The sequence below is a fragment of the Cercospora kikuchii genome, assembly GCF_019650295.1.
Source record: "Cercospora kikuchii DNA, contig_00002, whole genome shotgun sequence".
Classification (NCBI taxonomy): Eukaryota; Fungi; Ascomycota; class Dothideomycetes; order Mycosphaerellales; family Mycosphaerellaceae; genus Cercospora; species Cercospora kikuchii.
Window position 1 is genome coordinate 3409838 of NW_025408583.1, and position 23907 is coordinate 3433744.

General features: G+C 54.5%; 8 protein-coding genes across 10 annotated transcripts; 2 read left to right on the forward strand and 6 right to left on the reverse strand.

Annotated features, from left to right (window-relative positions):
• Window positions 1-1696: 1696 nt before the first annotated feature.
• CKM354_000357900 (uncharacterized protein) lies at window positions 1697-3166 on the forward strand (the record flags this gene model as incomplete). Its single annotated transcript, XM_044798781.1, has 1 exon — window positions 1697-3166. One exon carries the CDS (start codon window positions 1697-1699, stop codon window positions 3164-3166), a length of 1470 nt encoding a protein of 489 aa, XP_044654716.1.
• Window positions 3167-4454: 1288 nt separating this feature from the next.
• Window positions 4455-5053, forward strand: CKM354_000358000 (uncharacterized protein; the record flags this gene model as incomplete). Its single annotated transcript, XM_044798782.1, has 2 exons — window positions 4455-4800; window positions 4860-5053. The coding sequence occupies 2 exons, from the start codon at window positions 4455-4457 to the stop codon at window positions 5051-5053; spliced, it is 540 nt and encodes a 179-aa protein (XP_044654717.1).
• Window positions 5054-5539: 486 nt separating this feature from the next.
• On the reverse strand, window positions 5540-6803 carry CKM354_000358100 (uncharacterized protein; the record flags this gene model as incomplete). Its single annotated transcript, XM_044798783.1, has 2 exons — window positions 5540-6702; window positions 6761-6803. The coding sequence occupies 2 exons, from the start codon at window positions 6801-6803 to the stop codon at window positions 5540-5542; spliced, it is 1206 nt and encodes a 401-aa protein (XP_044654718.1).
• A 1109-nt stretch (window positions 6804-7912) lies between these two features.
• CKM354_000358200 (uncharacterized protein) lies at window positions 7913-9643 on the reverse strand (the record flags this gene model as incomplete). The annotated part of the gene is made up of 1 exon (XM_044798784.1): window positions 7913-9643. The coding sequence occupies one exon, from the start codon at window positions 9641-9643 to the stop codon at window positions 7913-7915; it is 1731 nt and encodes a 576-aa protein (XP_044654719.1).
• A 459-nt stretch (window positions 9644-10102) lies between these two features.
• CKM354_000358300 (uncharacterized protein) lies at window positions 10103-12632 on the reverse strand (the record flags this gene model as incomplete). 3 transcript variants are annotated; one of them, XM_044798785.1, is made up of 3 exons in its annotated part: window positions 10103-11255; window positions 11305-11544; window positions 11596-12632. In XM_044798785.1, 3 exons carry the CDS (start codon window positions 12630-12632, stop codon window positions 10103-10105), a joined length of 2430 nt encoding a protein of 809 aa, XP_044654720.1. The 3 variants fall into 3 exon arrangements, with proteins under 3 accessions (XP_044654720.1, XP_044654721.1, XP_044654722.1); XM_044798786.1 differs by lacking the exon at window positions 11596-12632 and having other exon boundaries at window positions 11305-11492; XM_044798787.1 differs by lacking the exons at window positions 10103-11255; window positions 11305-11544 and having other exon boundaries at window positions 11592-12632.
• A 934-nt stretch (window positions 12633-13566) lies between these two features.
• CKM354_000358400 (uncharacterized protein) lies at window positions 13567-13956 on the reverse strand (the record flags this gene model as incomplete). The annotated part of the gene is made up of 1 exon (XM_044798788.1): window positions 13567-13956. One exon carries the CDS (start codon window positions 13954-13956, stop codon window positions 13567-13569), a length of 390 nt encoding a protein of 129 aa, XP_044654723.1.
• Window positions 13957-16083: 2127 nt separating this feature from the next.
• On the reverse strand, window positions 16084-18681 carry CKM354_000358500 (uncharacterized protein; the record flags this gene model as incomplete). Its single annotated transcript, XM_044798789.1, has 1 exon — window positions 16084-18681. One exon carries the CDS (start codon window positions 18679-18681, stop codon window positions 16084-16086), a length of 2598 nt encoding a protein of 865 aa, XP_044654724.1.
• A 484-nt stretch (window positions 18682-19165) lies between these two features.
• CKM354_000358600 (uncharacterized protein) lies at window positions 19166-23839 on the reverse strand (the record flags this gene model as incomplete). The annotated part of the gene is made up of 1 exon (XM_044798790.1): window positions 19166-23839. The coding sequence occupies one exon, from the start codon at window positions 23837-23839 to the stop codon at window positions 19166-19168; it is 4674 nt and encodes a 1557-aa protein (XP_044654725.1).
• Window positions 23840-23907: the final 68 nt, after the last annotated feature.

Here is a 23907-nt window from a genome sequence, read left to right on the forward strand (position 1 = left end):
GCGCGGCAGTATTGTCGATCGTGAGAGCACGTTCTCCCGCGCAAGCGGTTGGTTAAAAGATGTACCTCAAGACAAAAGCCTGCACGAAGTAGAAAGTTTTCAGCAGAGATCGCGTCATCGTTCGGACATGTTCATTCACTGATGCATCGCTGAGAGATGCCGAAGGGGGCAATGTTCGCGCCGGGAGGTCTTGTCCATTTTCTGGCCACGGCCGTCGCCAAGACCAACCACCAGGACGCCTAGTTGCGAACAGCAAAACGGAACTGGAGAATACACTCACTTTGTAATCTCTCTCGCCAACTGGTTTCCGGCACTACCTCGCTTGTCGAAACAGGTCGCCTTAGCTACGCTGCACAAGGCGGAGATACGAGGATCGAAGGGCACTCGAGTTCCATAGGTATAGGAGCACAGAGTCTCAATGCTGGGTTCTGTTTTGCTTTCCGACTGTAGACAGGAGTAGGACAGTTGTCTGCGGGTGCAAACATACCTATTCGCCAAGCTGGGAAAACAGAGCGCCCCCTGACTTGTCTCCAGAGAAAAAGAGAAGCCAACCAGAAGGTGAGCATGCCTCTGACGACTCTCTGTGACACGATTATCCCTCTTCACTAAGCTGAGGAGCAGAGTCCTCGCTCTATCCGTGGGAGAATTCGACGACTTCTGGCGATCAAAGATACATGCCGGGCCTAGGGTCGACGTTTCTCACACGTCTCTCTTCAGCCCACACGCTAGCCGTAGAGAAGCTAGCAAGCAGAGGAATATCTTGCACTCGGAAACAGCCATGTTTCCTGAAGATGGCTCTGCAATGTAAGCTCTTATCATGTCAAGCGGCCTACCACCGGAGAGTAAAATGGAAACCAGAGTGAACACCGCGCACCTCTCTCGCGAATCCGAGTGCTTCATCCCTCGTCATATCTCTGCCTTTCGGAGCGTGTTCAAGGCACGATGCCTTGCGAAGCGACATAGGCGCATATTCAGAGTTACGGCGAGAGAACAAAAGTTGTCGTTGTTCCCAGGTTTTCCTTTCTGCTGTCCACAAGTTGGCGGCTGGGGTCCGACGACTTCGGCATATATAAGACGGGGTCGCGTCCATGAAAACCCAGCGACAGTAGGTCGACTTGTGAGAGGTGTGTCGAATCGAACATCCTCTAGCCGTGCACCTTGGAGCCGCAAATTTACTGGTGCCGCGACCCTCGTTACGTTCTTTTTAGCATGCTTTCGAAGCGGCAGAGAGGTCCGCCGGAGCATGCCAGAGAGCGTGGAGTGAAAAGCAAACAGCGTGGCCAGTAAGAGCTAGCGGGCGCAACTGGTGATGCGATGAATTCGAAGCCACTGAAGTTTGAGGATGATGATGATGGCAGGTGTCGAAGAAGAAGCAGTCACATCGCGTCCCTGCAGAGATCGATCGCGTACCTGCAGCGGGCCCAAGCGCCCGGATCTGACCTCATCGATTTCGAACTCTCCTCGACCACAAAGCGCCTCCATCGGCCACGCTCTGCGCCTCCTCTCCAGCATTCGTGACTGGCAGACCATCTGTTCAGACTCTCTTCGATTGTTGTCTCGCACGTCGCATCTTGGGGCTCAAAAAGTGGCTTGTCAGCTCCTACGCCAACGAGCTTTATTGCCACCGCTGTGTAGGCCCACGTCGCTTCGGTCCTGGCCTTTCAATTTGATTCAGACTCGCATCGTTAAGGGCAAAATGGCCAGAGCAACTCGTGCTTCTGCGGCCAAGGCAAAGAGCGAAGCGGAGCCACAACAGCTCTCCAGTCCACCGACCACCCCAGTCGCTGTTAAGACAAGAAAACCGAAATCCTCATCCAAAAAGGCTGGCAATGCCTCTGTCAAAGTTAAAGACGAGCCAATCACTCCATCCAACACTTCGAAAAAGAGGTCGAGAAAGTCTATTAAGCAAGAGAATGTGGACGACGATGAGTTGCCACACAATCTTGGCACCACTCTTCCGACGCCTGACCTGGAAGAGCATAATGACAAAGCGCCACCAAAGAAACGCACTCGTCGATCTGGGCCAGTAAAAGAAGAGTCGCCTGTGAAACTTGAGACGACAGAAGAACCAAGCTCTGCGAAGAAGACCTCAAAGAAAGCCAAACTGGCTCTAAATCACGGCGTTTCACCCTTCCCCGACTATGCGCGTCCAACAAGGGAGGAGTGCGAAGAGGTTGTGCGTATTCTGGAGAAGAAGCATGGTAAAGTGACTGTGCCCAAGGCCATCCCGCCACCATCGTTGGACGTTGCCGGATGTGGAGAAGTGCCATCAGTCTTGGATGCACTCATCAGGACCCGATTGAGTGCCAATACGACAAATAGCAATTCCAGTACTGCATTCAGGGGACTCGTCAATCGGTTTGGCACGTTGAAAGAGGGTATTGGTAAGGGTAGCGTTGATTGGAATGCAGTCCGCCTGGCTCCACAACAAGAAGTATTCAAGGCAATTGAACGTGGAGGCCTGGCCAATGTCAAGTCCAAAGACATCAAGAACATCCTGCAGATGGTGTATGAGGAGAACCAAGAGAGGAAAGCTGCATTAGCCAAATCGAGCGAGGATGTAGCAGGCGTTCAGAATGAAACGGAGGGCGAAAGGCAAGAGGAGATCGACAAGGCCGAGCAGGAAATAATCTCACTTGATCATTTGCACGCAATGAGCACAAACGATGCCATCGACAAAATGATCACATACCCTGGAATCGGTGCCAAGACGGCTTCATGCGTTGCACTCTTCTGCTTGCAACGCCCGTCATTCGCGGTGGACACTCACGTCTTTCGCCTGGTGCAATATCTGGGCTGGGTACCGAAGTCGACCAAGAAAGGGCAACCCAAAGTGGACAGGAACACCACATACTCTCATTGCGACGCAAGGATCCCGGATGAATACAAGTACAAGCTACACTACTTGCTGATCAAGCACGGAAAGACCTGCCCTAGATGTCGAGCGGCGACTGGACAGTCGAGTGAAGGCTGGAATGAGGGTTGTCCGATTGAGCATCTTGTCAAGAGACACGGAGACAAGAAAGGTGGCGTATCCGTGGCTGCAAGGAAGAAAGCAATGCAAGATGCCGACGAAGACGAAATATCTGGATATGATGCGCCAGAAAGCCCTGAGGGTCAGCCTGAGAGCCCTGAGCTGAGTGACCACCCCTCGGACGTGGAGTAATCAGCGAGTGACAATAAAAGTTGGTGAGCCATTCTTGAGCAAGAGTAATGAACGCACTTTGCGGAACAGAAATGCCGCAGAAAGGCTGAGGCTGCATGTCAGTACGCGGAGCCTCCCATCTCTGCAAATCGTCCAGGAACACATCTCGACCCAGTGGCCGCTGGGCGGCTTGAAAACTGTACCAAATGTCAGAGCACATTGAAATTTATGGATCCCATATCTGATGAGTCCTTGCAGGTTTTGCTCCTCAGAATTATCCTCGAGGTTTCTTGCGGGGACACGGAAGTGCAGAAACTGAAGACTTCGTTGTTAGCGACTGGAAAGGAATCACAATCTGTCTGGGAGAAAGTTCAATTTGTTCATCTGCACGGACCTTGTGAGCCACGCACAAGCCTCGTTCAGCGGCGAATCCTTGTCTCGAGGCGCAGGCAGACGTCATCCCTGTGGCTCCGCGGCATCATCGTCGTGAGACCAGAAGTCGCGCCGCGGACATTCAGTGTCGCTGGGTCGCGCGATGCTGGTATAATAGCATATCGTACGTCCAAGTCTGCGGCAAATTCTGGACTTGTGATTATTTCATCTTGCACAGACTTTGGTCATCATCCACACACACAGGACGACACTCGTACATACAAATCTTAACTATTTATTAATTGTCGCAAGTTAGTCTTCACTTCCATCCAGCATGTCGTACAGAAACTGATGTGAGCTATTTTGTAGGCATTCAATATGGCGAAAAGTTCCAGCAGCGACGTTCTTCTCTACTTCCTCGCCATTTTTGTTCCTCCTGTGCCGGTATTCATCAAGAAAGCATGCGGCGCCGATCTACTCATCAATATTGCACTTTGCGTATTGGGCTGGATTCCAGGTGAGCACTGGGGGAGCATCCAAATGCTACCAATTGCAGTGACTGACTTCTGTCATCAGGTGTAATCCATGCGTGGTGGGTGATTTCAAGGACAGAGAGGCTAGTGGTACATTGAGGTGGTTAGGAGCACAGGCAATGATTCGATACATTGCCATAATGTGGTTGTGGGTGCTCAATTTGCTTACGATATCCAACTGGTTGCGCTTGCGAGACTTCCTGGCGTTGAGAATATAACCTTCTGCATGCGGCTTATGCGACGACACATTCACGATTACATCTAGCTTCCCTTTTTAGCAACATGTGACCACATTACTTTCATATTCACAGACATGTGCAAATCACAACTGCGACAACTTCTTCGACAAACTCTCCAGCAGACTCTTCGACAAACTTCTTGACAAATCCTTCGACAAACGCGCGATGGTGGCAACATTTGGTTCAATCGGTGGTTTCCTTGGCCACTTGAAGAAGCGTCTCGGGCACAGCACAGTCGCCATTCAGACCATCGCCAACGTTGTTCGCATACTCTTCAACGATCTCTTTACAACGCTCGATACATCGCTCTCCCTCCTCAAGACATATGCAAGACTGCACTTCCACAACTTGAGATTCGACAATCTCACAGGAACTACCCTCAAACTCATAAAAGACAATCCGGGCACAGCCACGAAGACGCTCATCACCGCCTTCCCAATCCTATTTCCGAAATTATCCTGGACGTTGGTGCTGAGCATAGTCGGTCTGAGTACTCATGGTCCCACTGTGGGTAAGTACGCCAACGAGAGACCATATTTCTCGAGCCAAGCCATTGATTGTCTCCAACAGGTGGGCTATTTGTGAGCTTAGAGAATGCCATCAGTACGCCGCTGCCTATGAAGATGATCCAGAGCGCGGCCTTGGGCGCTGGAAGAGGACAAGTCGCCATGAAATGTATCGTGCGAAGTGTATCGATCCTGGGCAAAGCCGTTGTCTTGGGGATGCGCATCACGAATGAGACCATGGGCGGATCAGTAGGGTGATGATGTTTCTAGGCCAATATGTCTGTGAGCACAAGGTGAGCTTGCCGATATAACGAAAGTCGCAGCCCTTGTCAAGGCGATCGGGCACAAGCCTCTCCTTCTCATCGAGCTCTGTGATCAATGGCCTACTCCAATCGCGAGTTCCGTGCAGAGGAATACTGCTACTTTCCAACCACCGCTATTGGCAACGATTCATGGGTACGATTTGTACTGTGTGCGGTGAACGATGAAGAAGGAGTCCGCAAAAATGCCACCACCTGTATCGCTACGCTAATGCTACTGTCGAGCATAAATCTTAGGGAACCACGAAACGCCGCGCTATTTACAATCTCTCTTTGCGGCATCATTCATCAGCCATGTCACATTCAAAACCGCAACGCTTTCGTGATATCATCCGGGTATTTCGAAGGCCAGCAAGTACGCGCAGGCGAAGAACAATAATCCAAGAAGGTAAAGTAGCCAACCAGATACCTTTCCTCGGCGGATTCATACAACCTCGACGTAGTTGCTTGGGAATATGCCCTCCCGATTACCAATTCGTCCAGTCCACCAATCGGCTTCGTTCTCAGTTCGTTTCACGATGTCGATTACATCGCCTTTCTTGAAGCCCAGATCGCCTGGCTGATCGGCTTCAAATGTGAACTTGGCAATAGCTTGTCCGGGAGACGCTGATGCTAGTTTACTGCCAAATGCAGGCTTCGGAGCTGAAGGACGACCAGGTGCAGGTCCTTTGCGGTCGCTGTAGACGTATTCAGACTGATCGCCGATTGTGGATGATCGACTTCGAGATCCCATGGTGTCAAAGGTCTCGTTCGGATTGGCACGGCCGTAGCTTGTTTGCTGGTCCGACCAAGTCGATGCGCGATTCGGTCCACCGAATTCGTTGTTTTGTCGAAAGTCGCCAGTTCTCTGTGTCGGAATGCCGGCGTTGTAGCCATCGCCAGTCCGCCCTTGCCATACCACGTCCTCGTGGCTATCATCGTAGACCGGTACATCGTTGTACATAGCGTCGTCTCTGAACGTTCCTCCTACGCCCGCAAAGACCCTCGAGTTCAGCACTCTTGTGAGTGGCTCCGCCTGGGGAGGCACAGGTACGTTACCACCCAGCAGCTCCCTCGCAGTCAACTTGCGTCCATACATCTTTTCATTTGCATCTCTTCGCTCGATCAACACCGAACCTTCCAAACTCACACCCGCAAAGAGACCTTTCGTCTTGCTGTAGGCGAAAATGCCACTGACGCTCTTCAAGCTCGCGGCTCCCGCAGCCTCAGCGTTGCGCCCGACCGGTCCGGCAGCGATACTGACATTGCCTCCCAATGTCAAAGAGCCCACTTGCGAGAAGGTCTTGACGGCACTCGCATCGTTGAGAATAAAGACGAAATCCGTCAACTCGAATCCAATCTGTCCACCAAAGCCGCCTCCGACTGTTCCAATGGCGCTCGGTGCTGACCATGTACCATCTGCAAGACGCGCGACCACGACACCCGATCCAAACCGCCCGGAGCCGAGGAAGCCGGCCTTGAAGACTGTGATGATGGCGAGGCCCTTGGCGTTGGCGAGAATGGAGGGCGGAATGACCTTGTCAGGTCCAAAGGCTTGTCGCGGATCGATGAAGGATGCGAGAATACGTCCGCATTTTTTGCATTCGCCTGTTGTCGATCTGTTAGCAGCTGACGGATAGGATGGCGGGGTGGTGTGGCTACGCACTTCGCATCGACGAGGGCAGCGGGTTGTTGAGGAAGGGCGGCATGGTGGGCGATGAGGCGGGGGTATGGCGAGGGTGAGGAGGAGGAGGAGAGGTCGGCGGTGGGTAGTGAGTGGTGGATTATTAAGTGAGATGCCACTCCAGGCAGCGTTCGTCGAGGTTGTTCAAGCGCAGCTTCCAAGACTGTGTGGCTGAGGGCTCACGCACGACGCTGTTCGCATGACGTGTGGGGGGCTGCACGTCCCCTTCCACCACCGGACAGCAAACAGAACCTAGGACGTTGGACTCGCCATTATTCGCCACGGAAAGTCGACTCTCTACGCTCTTCGTGGCTTTGCCGTGTCGCGTGCATCTGAGGCATTCTGACTTGAGAAGCGTGGCAGGCGTAGGATCAAGATCACGACGATAGATCATAAAGTGTACATTGGCCCCTGCTCGACCGACCGGCCGACTGTTTCCCGGCGCCTCACCTGCCGACTTGTCCTGCGAACCACACACGATACCAACGCGAATACCCGCCGACGACCGCGTCTCCGTCTCCGCACGCTCCTCCGCAGCACCTCCGACAGCAACGCCAATACAACTCCCCTCCCCTCGGCGTCCGCCATGTCCGAAGCCTACGAGCGCGAAAGGTAGCCGCCTCATCTGACCGCTTACATGCACAATTCCACTCACACACCTGCTTCCAGGCAGAACAATGACTCCCTAAACTCCCTCTCCGCGAAAGTCTCCGCCTTGCGCTCCGTCACCATCGACATCTACGACAACGCCCGAGACCAGCATGTCATCGACAGCACGTCCGAAACCTTTTCCACCATGGCCGGGTCCCTCAAAGGGTCCAGCAGACGCCTCATCACAATGGCGCAGTCAGGGAATAAGGTCGCAGTGCTGAAGCTGGCTGGCATCATCATCGGCGTGGTGGTGCTATTGTACTGGATATACCATCTCATATTTTGAGAGAGCAGTGTTGTCAATTCGGGAAAAGTTGCGACTTTAGCGAAGGCGTTAGGGCTGGGTTATGTGCATACAGCGATCACAGGAGAAGATTGTTCACTTCGAAATGAATACCATAGAGGCACGAAACAGGGACATGATCTGTTGCTTTTATTCATTATCAAATCAGGGGCTGCATCTCACATTGGGCCGTGGTCTATCTACCCCCACACGTTGCCGAACAGGTCATCGGTATTGTTCACATTGCCTCCACCCGTTTTGGCTGGTCCTGGAGATGTGGCGACTGGACTGGCGTGTGACCACCCCCCGAATTCCTCGTCTTGCTGGACAGAGAATCCGCCAGCGCTCGTGGATGTGTTTGCAGGCTTCGCCGGCTCAGGGTCGCCCCAACCAGAATCGAATGCACTCGTCGTCACAGCAGGGGCCGTCGTAGACTTGAAGGCGGGAGTCGACACAGGAGCTGGGGCTGGGTTAGCCTGGGCAGGCTCTGGATCTGGCGTTGCCCATGCGTCGTTTGAATCCCAGACGTTCGAACCGGCGAATGTCGGCACTGCAGAGGTCTGAGCGGGCTTTGGAGCTGGTGCCGGACCGGAGCTTTGTTGAGAGAGATTGAAAGCTGAGAAGTTGGCAGCCTGTATCGGAGGAGGTTTGTTCACCGGCGCTGGCTTCGGAGCGGGAGCGGGGGCGCTCATATCGAACAAGTCGCCCACACTGCTGGTCGTCGCCGGTGGGCTTTTCGTGGTCGCTGCTGGGGATGCTGATGAGAAATCACCAAAATCTGCGCCGAAACTGTTGCTAGGCTGCCTTGTCGTGATAGCAGGTTGAGCGGGCGGCGAAGCCAGGGGAGACGACTGCTTCAAAGGTGGGGAAGGCTTCATGTCGAAGAAGCTGCCACCACTGAGCGTTGATGTCTTTTGCGCTGAAGCTTGCCTGGAATGCCCTGTTGGTGCCGAGAAGTTCGAAAACGGTGCAGGTTTTGCTTGTGCTGGCGGGCCGGAGAAAGAGAGCGAGCCAAACGCATCGTCAAGGCCGCCGAGTGCTTGGGCGTTTGACTGAGATGAGGGCGACGCCAGAGGTGAGGACATGGCGTTGGCGGCAGGTTGTGCTGGCGGAGCTGCAGGCTTTGATGCGTACAACGATAGAATTGACTGCTTCAGGTCCGATCTGCCAGCTCCGCCGGCATTTGGACCAGTGCTGGAAGGGCGGGCGGGCGGTGCAGACTGAGTGCCTCCAAAAAAGTCTAGCCCAAGCAAGCTCTCACCAGGCTTGGTTTGCTTTGGTGCTGCAGCAGGTGCTTTTGGAGGTCCGGGTCTGTTGATCGACGGCTCCGTTGTACTTGGTCGTGCAGGTTGTGCTACCGGTTCGTTCATGTCTCCAAACAAATCCATCTGGGGCTGCGGTGCCGAGGGGCCTGGTATCGCTCTTGACGCCTGTCCATTTCGAATGCTCGCACTCCTCTCACGCTCCTTCACCTGCTGTTGCACTACGTTCAAAGGCACATCGTCGTCTACACCTCCATCGTCCAGAGTGCTCGGATCTGGGATAGGTCCGTCCATCACCCACCGCTTGCTGTCGTACTTTGTGCGTATGAAATTCTCAATCTTGGCCTCGTTAGGCACATGTCCTTCTGCCAATTTGTGCTCCCAATATTTGTTGGCTCTCCCATTTCCCCACTTGAGCATGCTGGCCATCTGCTCATCTGTCCACGAATCCAAATCCACAGATTTCACCCTCGAGATGTGTGTGCCCATGCCGCGGTGGATGCCCGAGCACCGGATGCAAATGAATATTCCAAGATTCCAACTCGCCCATCGCGGATGCTTGTTGCGTTTGCAGTCCGCGCAGCTCTTGTTAGACTCCAACTTGACCAATTGCTTCAACGTGGCTCGATTCTGTTCGGCCTTGTCTGGCCCCGCGGTTCTGCGAGACATGATGGCTGCCTCGTTTCCAACACGATCTTCGTTCCTGCAAAGACGATTCGTCGCGGCGTGCGTTTGGGCCAGAGAGCGTCGGCGTTATCAGTTAGTGGTAGAGAAGTAGGTTGCGTTGTGACTGCCTCCTAGAAAGCGGACGTGGTTATGTCAATTGGGTTCCCGATTGGGCAGCAATCTGGCTTTCGGTTCTGGGACCCACAATTCACCTTTTGGCACGTGCGTCTAGGCCTCACAATTGCAACATTTCACTTCAGCACTCCCGTCAAAGCACAGGCGATTGTCAGCACATACCATGTGCCATTGTTTTTGATTCAGTCTCTGAGGCGCATATGTGCCACTTCATCAAGCAAGGAAGTACAGTCTCACCGTCAGCTTCAGAGAAAGACATGCTTTCAAACTACAGCTGGGCTCCTTCTCCTTTCACTTCGGTCATGGCTCATTACCAAGTATTTCCTACTATCTGCCCACATTCTCCACTGTCCCCGCTGCTATTGTGCTGCCCTCAGCTCTGAGCACCACACGATCGCCTGGCTCCAGCGGCGCACCGCTGTTCAGAGCAATTCGTATCAGAGCTCTCTGGCCGGCCTTGATGATTCTCGGCTTCTTCTTCACCATCTCGTCCTTGGCGTTGACCACGCTAAACAGCTGGCTGATCTTGCCCGGAACGTGTAGCCGTCCGACGTGCACATCTACCTCTTGCGGCAGCAGAGCACCGATGGCCTGAACCCGGGCGATCACGTTCTTCACAACGGAAATGGGCTTGGTCGCATTGCAAGCAACGTCGCCACTTCGCAGGTGCTGAGCCTCAATGTCCGCCAGATGGAGTGTGACAATGTTCCCTGCCACAGCCCAGTCTCTGGCAGCTCCCACCAAGTCGATACCCTTGACAGTGGCGTTCTCTCCGCTGGGCTGAATTGTCATAGACTCGCCGACCTGCACATTGCCTTTTCGTATCCGACCAGATATAGAAAGAGGATTTTGTATGCCACCTCGAAACACATTCGCAATTTGCAAGCGCAGTGGACGCGAGACACTTTCCGGCAGTGTGCCTGATGGGACTGATTGCTCGAGTTGTCGTAGTAGTGTTGGATGCTTGTTTATGACCCAACTTGCTTCCGATTTGGCCTCCGGTGCCTTGACCACATTCTCACCACTAAGTCCACTGCAGGGCACAATCGCAATGTCGTCCTTGGAAAAGCCAGTTTCCACCAGGAGCTTGCGAATTTCCAAGCTGATCGATTTGAACGTGGATTCGTCCCAGGGACTCGCCGTGGAGTCGAGTTTGTTGACAGCCACCACAACTTTTTGTAATCCGACGGCATGTGCAAGCAGGATGTGCTCTCTCGTTTGGCCTTTCATACCGGATTCGAGCTGATTCGCATCCACAACAAGTAGCCCAATATCTGCCATGGATGCGCCGCCAATCATGTTGGGCACGAAATCTCGATGGCCCGGGGCATCCAGTATCGTGAAGTCCGTGTCGTCGGTGCTGAAATGGTGCTGGGCTATGTCTACGGTGACACCTCGTTTGCGCTCTTCTGCGCCTGTGTCCATGACCCATGCCAATGCGAAGGAGGCCTTCCCCATTTCTGTAGCTTGCTTCTTGAATCTGCTGAGCATTAACACTGCTGAGAAGACAGGCGGCAAAGTGTACTCACTTGTCAATATCCCTTTGTGCTACAGCTCCAGTATCCAGAAGTAGTCGGCCCATGAGTGTACTCTTGCCGTGGTCAACATGGCCAATGACCACAAACGCTGCGGACCTGCGCCTCGCCTGTTCCTGGCTCCATAGCTTGGGCACATCGAGCCCTTTACTTTTCGCTTTCGGAGCAGCATCAAGTTTCATTGCTTCCGTTTTCTTTGCAAGGCCATTCGCCGTTGTCGGTGTCTGTTTCACGCTTTCTGTCGCTTCATGTATGGTCAGCTATGTTTCAGCTGAAGGTATCTACTTGTTCAATCCTTTGCTGGACTTCTGAGCGCGAAGCACAGTGTCATCCGGTGAGGGCGCTGCAAAAGGACCAAGACTATAGCCAGAGCCAAACAAATCACGAAGGGTGAGTTGCTTGGAATCCTGTGCTTCGCGATCGCTCCTCGCTAATGTGTGACCGAATGCGGTTGGAGAACTTCGAAGATCCGGCACCTCTTCTTCTGGTTCTGGAGGTGGTGGACTTGGCTCTCGTGGAGGGGGCGTTGGTGACCTCTTTCGGCGAATGGGATACTTCTTGGCTTCTTCTTTGGCAATAGGTCGATCATTCTCCTTAGCCTCCTTTGGTTTGCTCAGGCGATCGAGTCCACTGATAGGATCGGCGCCTGTTGTTGAGGCAGGCTGCTGTGCTGCCACGGCCGCCTTCCTACGACGCTCTTCCGCTAGCTTCGCCAGCTTCGAAGAACCTCCGAGCAATCGTGGCTCAGGGCGGGCTGGTTGAGCAGCGACCAGTTGACCAATGCTTTCAGCAGGCACATTCGTCCAAGGAACTCCTCTGAACCAGTCTGCAGCTGACATTGGCGGCGTAGGCTTCGGGTCTACCACCGCCAAATCAGTGGCTGCCCAGATGTATCGTCGGAGAGCCTGTCGATGTGTGCACTTGGAGCCATGCGAGCTACGCCAGCAAGCATGACCGGTACAAGACTCCGAAGAAATATTCAACTCACCTGCATTAGCCGCATTGGCTGCATTTGCCTCATCAAACTTGGTCTTCGGCTTTTCTTTCTTCCCCTCCTGCTGCTTGGGCTGTTGCGGTGTCCTCGAGTTCTTCAAGTATGCCACACTCTTGCCCACGTCCCAATAGTAATGCCATAACGCATCTTCAATCTCCTTTGTGGTCACTGTGATAGCCGCCTCTTCCAGTTCTGCTCTCACTACAGGAGTGAGAGTCACAAAGTTCTCTTTGTCCTCTGCGCTGAATTCGTCCTGCTCCCCCGCATATTCGTCCTCGTCGGAGTACAGGTCATCTTCGTCATAGCCGACGTTCTTGACGCGTTGCATTTCGATGTGCCAGTCAACACGCGACTGTTGTATTGCAAGCTCGACTGTGGAGCTCGTCTGGTTGTGTAGGGATTGGATAAACGTGCAAGCTCATGAGTCGAAGGTCGAAGTTAAGGTACTGCCGTCACAAGCTCCACTCTGAAGTGGGTCCGAAGGTGAACAAGCACTGCACTTTGGGCAAGAGCTGACACTTGCACTGATCGACAACAGCAGCGTTGTTTCACGACTCCGACCTCACGTCTGCTGCAAACTCGAGCGTTGAGCTCTTTCCACAGTTTCGACGTTCATGCCCACATGTGACCTCGTGGCATACCATCAGTGCACTGAACACCGCCACAATCTCTGGCTGCAATCGCCACGCGAGCCCCACCCATGCCTAGAGAAACTCCGCCGGATGAAGAACAAGTACTACTATTGCAAAGCAGTCGCTAGAAAGCAGAGCTTTGGCTGAACAGGCAGAGGCTCAGCGTGAAAGCGGTACAGACACCTGTCTAGGACACGACCACACGTACCATCAGTCAACAGCTTTTGAGAAGAGGGATGAAATCCGCAGTGTTCAAAGAAGTTTGTTCTCACCAAGCTAAATCTATCTATCCAAGAAGGGTAATCGAAAGAATTCCACACGAAGTGTCGAAAAAAAGGGGGTATATCTTCGTTCGGTCAGTCATCATCGCTTCCTAGGGTATAGGCTCGTCCATGCGCATCCGTCGACGCCAAGAGAGGCGACAACGGAAAGCTTTCCTCCCATTCGCAAGACCTCCCAGCTGAAGAACATCAACAGTGAAGCGCGCTTCCATCATGCATAAGTCGTAAGAACGGTCAACATCGACAAACATCTCCTCCTCTCCTCTGCTCGTAAGAAATGCGCGAGCGCGCAAGCACGCCGCGTTGCAAGAAACGACACCAAGTGGCATCCATTTTGTGATCAGTCTGCTTAGATGAAGAGCAGACCAGCCACACCAGCGGCAAGTGCGACGCCCATGGAACATACTTGGAGTCCGCTGGCGCCGCCTTGCGATGCCTCGACTCCGGTCGTCGGAGCAGCGCCAGGATGCACATTGGTGCCGTTGCCGTAGCTTGGGATTGTGGCTGATGCCACCAGAGTCGTTGGTCCCCCAGTAGTGGGGTACGCGGTCAGGGATCCGTTTCGGGTTGCGGTCACGGTGGTTGCGACACGGTAGACGGTCATGGTCGTGTAGTAAGTCGTCACCGCCGAGGTGGTGGCTTCACCAGCGCCGTAGCCCTGAGGTTGCTCGGCCGCGACGGCACCTTGGAGCAGCGCAGCGGCGGCGATAGCGCTCGCGGAGAGATCGAAGAAGCGCATAATGACGGTGATTGGAATGGGTCGATCCGATCAGTTGGGCTGAGATTGAGGGTCGAAATGGATGCGCGATGACGCTGAGCTCAGGAATGCTGGGACGACAATTGTTTGTTGTCGCGGATGTTGCGAAGAGATGGTCGATATTGGACGATGACGGAAGAGCGGGCGATCGAGGGTCGATGGTTGATGCTCTGAGAGACGTGTCGTCGTCAAGACGATGGCTGGGACTGTCTCGGGGGTTGACGCCTGGTCTGTCTGTCGATGAAGCTGCTAGAGAGCGTGGATGGCACGTCGTCGAGACGTGCGTCAATGAACGAGTGCGATTGTTGGAGCAGAGCGTCCAATGTGAGTGGCCGGAGCCGGTGGTAGTGAGCGTGGTGGTCTGACGGTGTCGCGAGCGCAGAGAGAGGAAGCGAAGGCGCGAGCGCGACGGGCATCAATAGACTTCTATATTGGCGGGACCTGCAATTTGTTTCACGCGCTAAGCAGCCCGGCCCATCGCCATGGTCTTCCCAACTCAATCACCCTTTAGCTCATGCCGTCCGTGCGCTTGTCCAAACAAAACGAGATTACCCACAAAATTCACTTCGTGCCACGAACGAGCGCGCGTGGATTCTGCTGACTGTGAGCGCTGCAGAGAATTCCGCGCATTTTCTTCACCCACTATTGGCATGGCGCATATTCAACAGCAGCACGTCGTATTCTGCCAGCGTGCGCGCATCGAGCTGCCACGTCGAGCGCCGCATCGGCACATCCTGTGCGGCCCTGGCATTAGCGCCGGTGTCGAAACCTGGCAGCACCACGAGCACCACCAACGAGTCATCAACCACCACCGCCCACGCGAGGTGATTCTCAGTGGGGTCACGTGTGCGACTTGTCTCCGAGCAGGCATGTCTCTGTTCTGCGCTGGGCCTGAGCGTGGGCCGTTGGCAGCGTGAAGAAGAAGACCCACGGACCCTTCTCCACCTCCACACGCCCATGACCGCAAGGCAATGCTCGCGCCCTCCCGACCCAACATGCCCACTGCTCGAGGTCTGCCAAAGCAAGGCAGCCATGCCTCACAGCGCAGTCTCGACCCCCGACTCGCCCTCCTGATCTCTGGTTGCCTCGAGCCCAGCAGAGGCGCGAACCACGAGAGCCTCTTCCCGCCTATCACCTCTGTTGTTTCTTGCTCATTTCTCGCCCGCACAACACTCGTGCCACCCATGTCCGTTGCTCGGAGCCACGGGAATCACTCCGTCTAGCGCAGCCCATGCCGTCACCGTGGCCGTTAGTGATCGCCCACGCCTCTTCTGGACTGAACCATCATGTCATTGCAGCACCTGCCGTACCACTGCCACTTCCAATGGATCATGCGATGCGCGAAGCAAGGCACGCAGCATTGTCAGGCCACGTTACTACTACCGGAAGTGAGTGAAGACCACGCGCGGTGGAGTTGTGCAACATTTCATTTCGGCTTCATGTCTAGCGCTGTGATGTCTCCAGTCCGGCTGGAGAACATAGATTGCCGTCTCGGTGATTGTGCCACAACTCGTTGATAGGCCGGGGCACAGACTGCGCACCTGCGATGCAACTTCACCTGTGACAGCCTGCACAATGCGCCGAATCGAGGTGACCGCTGTTCCCACTGCCCTTGCTCGTCGCATACCTGATAACCGTGGCTCCCTCTGAATACAACTACTTCTGAGTGCAACCGCAGGTCGCTCAGCCAATCACCAAAGCTTTTCATGGAGCGAGAGCTAATCTAGTTAGGCGCTTGCACTCAGAGGTCGTTGCATTCAGAGGGGTTCCACGATTATGGCTCCTGTAAGAATTGTTACACTTCAAATCCCGTGAGCACTCAACTCACCGACTGGAGCGTATCCTGCAAACACAACTTCGACAATTCCCAAGCGATCTCATGCATCTGATCATATCTTCATAATGTAACACCTTCTATAGACAATTGCTGCCAATGACACCACCAAAGTAATACTGCAATGATCAATTCGCAAGGCCCCTATCCAATGCCACTGCACAAGAGCTTCACCCCAAACGCCACGCTGAAATCGCAAACAACAAAAGTCCGCCTCTGCCTCCGCACCAATCGTATATGCAAAGCTCTCCAGTATCCAACCAATCGTACTTGTCTCAGAAATCGTTCCACAGCTCCTGTGCGACTCTCGCAATATCCGCATTTGACATTCCGTTAGGCGCCTCATCTCTGCTCGGTATCTCCCTCGTCTTGGGAGGTCCTCCTGCGAAACTCACACCACGCCTCGACTGATGCCTTTCGCTCCCTCCACCAGTTCCGCCGACAAGCACCTGGCTTTGTCCGCCTCTCTTCAATGCTCCATCTCCCTTGGGAGGACTTGCTGATTTACTCAGGCCGCCTCCCCTCTGCGCGCTCGGTAGGCTGACTGCGCTCTTGGAGATTGACAGACCAGTTGAGGATCGATTCGGGCCTGAAGCAGACGGAGGACGGTTGAGCCGACTGCCTTTACAGCCTCGCAATCTTATGATGGCTTCTCCAACGGGATCGCGAAACTTTTGCACAACACGCAGCTCGGTATTAACAGCCCTGAATCGTCCCTGGAATATTTGCGGTCCCATATTCAGTCCGGATCCGCTGTGCAGTTCAGCGCCACTCATGAAAGACTTGAGACTCTCGTTCCTGCGGTCATACACGTGGCCCGGGAGGACTGGTTTCGCGCCTCCTAGACCTTCAGCACGAGATTCAAGGTCGGCTAATGCCTTCTCCTGCAGCAAACGTAACTCTGTTCGCGAGCGGCCCATCCCTTGCGCGGGCGTCGTGTAGCCAGACGAGCCCGACACCGTAGAGCCAGGACTGGTGGGGCCGACCTGAAACCCACTTCTGTCTCGAGGGATGCCATGATGCTCTTCGGGGGTGTGGAAGCCACTACCTTGTTTTGGTGTGTTGAGCGCTGTATTGACGCCACTGCCCATCGAGGGATGAGATGCAGAAGGCATGAATCGGGAAACCAATTCGGCATCTTCCCTTTCTGCATCAGTCATACTATCGCCTACGAGATTCGACCTTGAGGAACGAAGAGAGGGAGCAGGAGAAGTGGTGCTGCTGTGATTGCTATCCAGCGCACTCACGTTGGACACCACTGCTGGCGAAGGTAGTTGCTGTTGGCTGGCCACACGCTTTGCGGCAGGGTTGGCATATTCCTTTCTCGCTTGATGCGCTTGCTCTCTGCTTTCTGGCAGCGAGGGCGCAGTCGCGTGAGTCTCGAGTTGCGCGTCCCCACGGGCAGTTTGTTGCTGATAGATCGGCGGCGCGAAAGAGTGTTGAGGTGCCTGAGGCTTGGCCAATTCAGGATCCTTACGAGGCTCGTGCATTGCATCCCGAGTTGAGTTCTTTGCAGGTGAAGCTGGCTTCTGGTCTGCGTAGTCATGGACAGATGTGCTTGGAGCATCAGGAGCTGCTTGCTGCTGCTGCTGCTGCTGCTGCTGCTGCTCATCCCTTGGCGTCTGCTGTGGCCGAGTCATTGACTCGGCAGGCTGGTGAAATGATATTCGTGGAGCAGTCTGAGCAGTTTGTCGTTCATCGGCGGTCGTCGGCGTGGGTGGTGCTCTCATTCTCGCCATTGTCATAGGACTCGTCCCTTCTTCCTCACTCGAGTCTTCACTCTCGCTAGCGTCCTGCCTCGTCTCCATTTCCGCTCTCTTTCTCTGCATTCCCTCGCTCACTTTCGCCGCTAAAAGATCGCTGGGCGTGACAGCCGTAGTATTCCTTTCCTTCCCAGTGAAATTCATACTGGTACGCCGCGAATTGTTGGCTGTATTTTGCCTCGTGCTGTGCGGACTTGCGCTCGCTGACTCCTCGGTCCATTCATCCTCCTGCAGCCCACTGCCCTCCATGTCGAGTTGTCTGACCCCAACATCATCATCGTCGTCGTAGTCTCCACTCTCGTCACTTCCCACAGCAAAGCCAACCTTCTTGGATGCATTCGCCTTTGATCCGGAGCCTTTTCTTTCCGGGTTCGAGCCCCTCCTCTCCTGGTTTGAGCCCTTCCTCTCCTGACCTGAGCCCTTTCTTTCTTGCAGCGCGCGATACTCAGCAGGCGTTATTTCCGCACTCTTGGGTCGCTTGCTCCGCCCCTTCAACCCGGGGCTCATGGGCGCTCGCGCCGCATGTGCTCCAAGCCCGGACAAGTTCCTGCTGCTACCTCCATGACCTCCACCCAGCCTCGTGAGCTGCCCATGGCTCAGGTTCTTCTTCAGCTTCACTTGGCTCTGACTCTGCGTGCGCGGCAGTTGATACGCAGTCATGTTCCGCTTCATCGGCGGCCGGCTCTGTTCGTCCAGACTCCCGGGCAACCGGATTTCAGTGTCTCCTTCGTGCGATCGTTGTCGCGTGTGTCGCCGGGAATCATCAAAGGCGACGTGATGCCCTCCGCTCGGGGGCGGTTTGCTCATCTTGGCCAGGTTCCTCGCGCTGCTGTGGTTGCGCGGGAGCACGACTTTGGCGCCATGATGCCGCGGCTTGACGCGCGCGGGATGGTGCTGCAGGTGCTGCTCGCTGGCCGTGGGACTGGCGAAGCCGTGGCGGCTGCTCGTCTGCGAGTTCTGCGAGCTCTGTCGCTTCATCAACGGTGGACGGGCTGCATTGCCGCCACTCGACGCGGTGCCGGGCGAGGTCGGTGTGGCCTTGGATTGGTGATGGTGGTGGTGGTGAGCCACGGGCGCCGCCAGTGGTGGCTGCGGGGAGGGCGAGGGCATGACGGAGGTGCGCGCGCCTTGTCGCGCTCGTGCTCAATCCAGCAGTCAATGCATGAGACAGGCACGCATTGTCTGGAGGTGGATGTGAAGAGAGTGGAGCCCCGCTGTTGCTCTGGCTTCGCTGCACTTCTGTGGTTCGCCTCACCGCGCTGATTCATTCTCACTACCAGTCATTCCCGGCCACGGTGAATGCGACTCCATGCCGCGGACGCACGCACGCCTTGTCACTGCATGTGGTACAATGCCATTGTCGGATAATCTCGGCGTGAGCCTCGTGTTACCGTGCTATCTATCTCGTCTATTCTGTAGACCTTGCATAGGAAGAAGGCTCACCATCCTGTCTCTCACACCACATGTCATGTCTAAGCTATACATCAAAATAGAATACTGGGACCGACGCCTTCCTCCGGGAAGACAGTGCTTTCTCTGCGCGTGAGCGTGGCCTCGGGCACAATGATATTGCAGCGGGTCATCTGAGAAACCACTACTTTTTGCCATCGACTTTGGTTGCTTGGGTAGTGCCTTTCGCATTGCCCTCACCACCAGGCTTCTTGCCCCTTCCGCGTGCACCGCCTCGCCCTCGTCCTCTACGAGAACCCTTCGCCGGTCCCGCGCTGTCCTGTTGCGCCGCTTGTTGTACGCGAGCACTCTCTTTGTCCCACCATTCTTGGAACTCCTGCTCTGCTTGGATATCTTGCAAGTCTCGCTTTGCCACAGCTTCCCGGATGATCTCCTTTTCGATCTGCTGTTGAGCAACAATTTCCGACATGCTCAAGCCCAGATCCACCTCCACCATAGGCTGGTGACGAATCGATTGGGGTATAGGTCTACTGCTCGATGGCTGCGATACTGGCAGAGTCTGCACTTTGCTTTGGTTGGTGCCCTGCGGTCCGCTGACGAGTGACACTTGCTTACTGTCTGACACGCTCCTCTGCTGTACGATCCCAGGTCCTATGGCTTGCTTGGCGTGCTTGGGATTGGCCACTGTCTGCCTCATGGTCATCTGCGGTGTGCTGTTCGAACGTGAGTTGGGTGATCCGCTTGGAGTCGATGTCTCACTCTCCATGACATTCTTCAGCGTAGGCCGCTTTTGTGAGGATATTGTCTGCCACGAAAATGGCTTCGCTGATTCCCCTTGGGCTTGATTCGACGGCGAGACTGACACAGCTCCTTGGAGCTGCGCTTGTTGCATGCGCTTCCGCTCCTTCTGACTCATCTTTGGCGCTGGGAGGCTGAAAGGTGCCGGCACATTTTGCGGCGGACTGGCTGCGGAAGCAAGGCCCTGGGTGAGATTTGAGGTACGATCCGAACTTGAAGTCTGCTGCAAAATGTCCTTCATGTCGACCTTGCTGGACAGGGGTGCAAGCGACCATGGATTGCCTGCATCGGCACCGAGCAGCGGGGATTTGGGAGTTCTCGGAGTAATGGCGCCAGCGGTAGCAGAGTGCGGTGCAAGCTTAGGTGAAGGCACTGCTTTGCCGCGAGAGTTAAACCACGTTTCATCGGGGGGCGTGTTCTGGAATGTGGCATCGAGGCCTCGAGGACTCATCATTGGTCTGATGACAGGGGATAGGCGTGTTGATGCTTGGTCTTGATCCTCATCCATATCAAACATCATGTCCTTGGTGGATGCCTTCGCTTTGAGCAGAGGCACCTCACGCACTGACTCGGGTTTCGCGATCTGGGATGACCGTCGTCTGGCCTTATGCGCTGAAGAGTTGCTGGAAGCATCGCCAGAAATCCCCGGGCTAAACACGTCATTGAACTTCGCTCGTAATGCTACAGCATCAATTTTCCTGCGCCTGTTTCGATCAATTGCTTCTGCCAGTGCAGGATGACGATCATGGAGCAGCTGCTCAGCTCGACCACTTTTGGCGAAGGGCATGCAAGCAAGCTGGTTGGCTCTTACGACCGCGTCCAACTCCTCCAGTAGATCGGGATCGAGCTCGTTGAGGTAGTGACCTTGCAGCATAGCCTCCAGATTGAGGCACAAGTATTCCAAACCAGCATCCAGAAACTCGCGGACAGCACTAGGCGCCATGGCGTTCAGAAGCCCACAAATGTTTCGGACGTTGACATATTGTCCAGCTACGGACTGCGCAACCTGACTGAGCCGGTCCAACATCAACTCGTTGGCACAACTGAGGACATCAGTCACCGTATCGAGGAAATCGTCGGTATCTGTGCTGACAATGTCGTCAAAGAGCTCTACTCCAGCCTCGCAGTATATGTGTCTCAATACCATGGCGAAGGTCTTCGCGCTGACGTGCTTGAGATCGACTTTGACATGGTCGCCGTCAGCTCGCCCAGCAATCCAAGCGCCGCGGGACCGCCCCATAAACAATCCTTCGAAGAATGGACACCGCGCGCAAACCAGCGCGCCGTGCAGCTTGATCTCCTCGTCATCTTCTAATTCAACGACAATATCTGCATCATAGAAGAAAGCCGGATCAGCGTAGGCAAGCTCCAGATCCATATTGAGGCACGGACGCGGCGAAACCATCTGGCGCACCGCAGGCTCCAAAGCTCGCATCTCCAACTTGTGTGAAATCTTCATCAGCTCGGCACGAACCTCTTTATAAGAATAAGCCATTTTTGGTGCCGCCTTTGTGAAATTCCACAACGGGACTACATCGTCGGTGTACAGGTACATTGCCAGATCCACGATGGTGAGCAGGTCCACGCCTTGAAAAGTGAGCACTAGTTGTCCGTGTTCGTTTATTTCGGACTGACACAGATCAGGGACAGTGAAGGTACTTGCTTCACACAAGTCCCGAAAGCCTCGTCTCAACACTCGACTCCGCGCAGTGAGCATAAACCGATGCACTGGAATCTGGACATCTGAGGTTGTTGTTGCTATGCATGCGTCAAAACTGTGATCCGAAGTGGCCGTAGCATTCGCGAAGTACGCTCGGAGATCAGCGTCAATGTCGGCACTACCAAGGATAGCTTTTTTGACAGCAGCGAGGCGGTCGTGTTTCTTGGGGCCTTGCCAGAATCGTGGACGTGTGTCGTCGTCATCGCTTCGCCTGTCATTGTCACCGAAGTCCCCAAATGACATGAGAGGAAATACGTGTTTCCACAACGACGGATCTTCAATCACAATCTGTTTTCGAAGCACGTCGCAATCGTACCGAAGCGCAGAATATGCACCGCTTCCGGAGGCTCGAACTGCCAAAACGCGAGTGAGACCAGGAATCCTGGAGAACTTGTAGTCTTTCGGACGATACTCAGAAGCGGCAGTCACCGTAGAATCCTTAATCTTCGCGCGTCGAGTGCGTTTCCATACACTACCCTCATCAGTGCTGAGGATGACAGAGCCATCTGCATCGAGGCCAACATCTCTCGCAGCCATATTGCTCTTCTTCGGAGACCAGATACGCTGGGGTTGGCTGATTGCGCTTCGGATCTTCGCAGGATTAGTGGTAGAAACACTCGATCTATCATCGGCTCGCTGACTAATGGACACAGTGAAGATCTCTCCTCGGCTGCTGAGAGCACAAATGGTATCTCCTTCGGCAGTGATCTTGATGACTCTGTTGGGTGCAGTGTCATACGTGGTCACCAGAAAACTCTGCTTCAGAAAGTAGTTCGTGAACCCATCCAACGGAAATTGGATCTTCGCGTAGCCATAATTTGCAAACACCCATACATCGTGGTTGTCCAGCAGACACACTGTTGCTCGATCGATCGCGGCGACTGCTGATATGGGCGAAGAAAAGAGCGATGCCGCGACCTTTCGAGGCGTTGTCTGGAATTCCAAAGAGCGTGCATCGGAATCCACGATGCCAAGCTGGCCTTCATTTTTGCCAAATGTGAACAGTGAAGTGGAAGTGTGGGCAACAGAATGGAAGCGTGAAGCAGCAATGCCCTGTACTGTTTCCCTTTTCAGCGACCCAAAAATCTGGCGTGGGACCGTAGAGATGGGATCTTCGTCTCCAGAGGTCTTCGGCAGGCTAAACCCGAGCTGTCCGTAGGCATTGTTGCCCCACGAATAGATCTCTCCTGCCTCATCCAAAGCAAGGGAATGATTGAGTCCAAGAGCAACAGTGGCGACATGTTTGCCCGCCAAGGCACCGCCCTCGACGCAAACGTAGGTGAAGCGCGTACGTTCATCTCCAGTGCCTAGGCGGCCCCCCTGCCCATGACCGCACATGTACAGATTGGAGATCGGATCACTCGTCAACACTGCGCTGTGCAGCTTCGACATGAAGACGTCTTGAATGACCAGAGGGCGGGATCGAGTTACCCATGGCATGTCTTCGATCCACATGCCACGAATATCGATCGCCTCGCGTTGGTATGTCGGATCATGCAATGCCCACTTCAGGTCATGCTGCTTCAAATACTCGGAGTAGAAGCGCCGTAAAAGGTGCTCCGGACGGCGAAGAGTAACACGTTCGGGAAATGCTCGATCATCTTGGTCCCCCAAACCCAGGTTGTTATTGCTTCCGGAGCCGAACGAGAACAATTGATCGCCGCCGATCTCTGTAGATTGGATCCTTGAGGAGCTGGACTCGTCCTCTCCTTCCGGACCTGGTATGTCTTCCTCACTTGCATCCGAAGCAGAACGACGACGTCCGGTCGCCTCAGGTCGCAACGTCCGGTCTTTGATTGTAGCAGCATACAAATCAAGAGGGCCAAGGCCCTCTCTATCCTTCACTTTCAGCAGCTGATTGACCTGCTTCGAGGCAAAGATGTTGCCGCTATCGCGTTCGAGAATCAAGCGAGCAATGGTGACATTGCCGAAGTAGAAGGCACGATGCAGAGCTGTCCATCCATTCTCCAGATCTTGAACATACAGGTCGATGAGCGGGTGATCGACCAAGGCAGTTGCAAATGCCACCGCATTTTCCGTTGTGCAGGAAGAAATGTGGTGCAGCAATGTCATGCCCTGGTTGTCCCGTCCATTGATATCAGCTTTGCTGAGGACAACTGCGCCAACAGCAGGCGTCCTGGGTGTGTGTGGTTTCCGACTTCTCGCCAACGCGCTCGGCGATGAAGCATAATCTGGGCTGCCTATGGTGGCAGTACCTCCATGCGATGGCCCACCTCGTGGCACATGTACCGATCGGGCATTTTGCGCCGCGGCCTCGAGACACCTTTCGAAGGCATCGATCGAGTCGTCGTAGAAGGCTTGCCACAGGAGGCTGCTCATAGGCTGCAGAGGCGTGGCCTTGGGTGACAGATCCTTGGAGCTTCGTGGCACCTCGCTGTACACTTGCG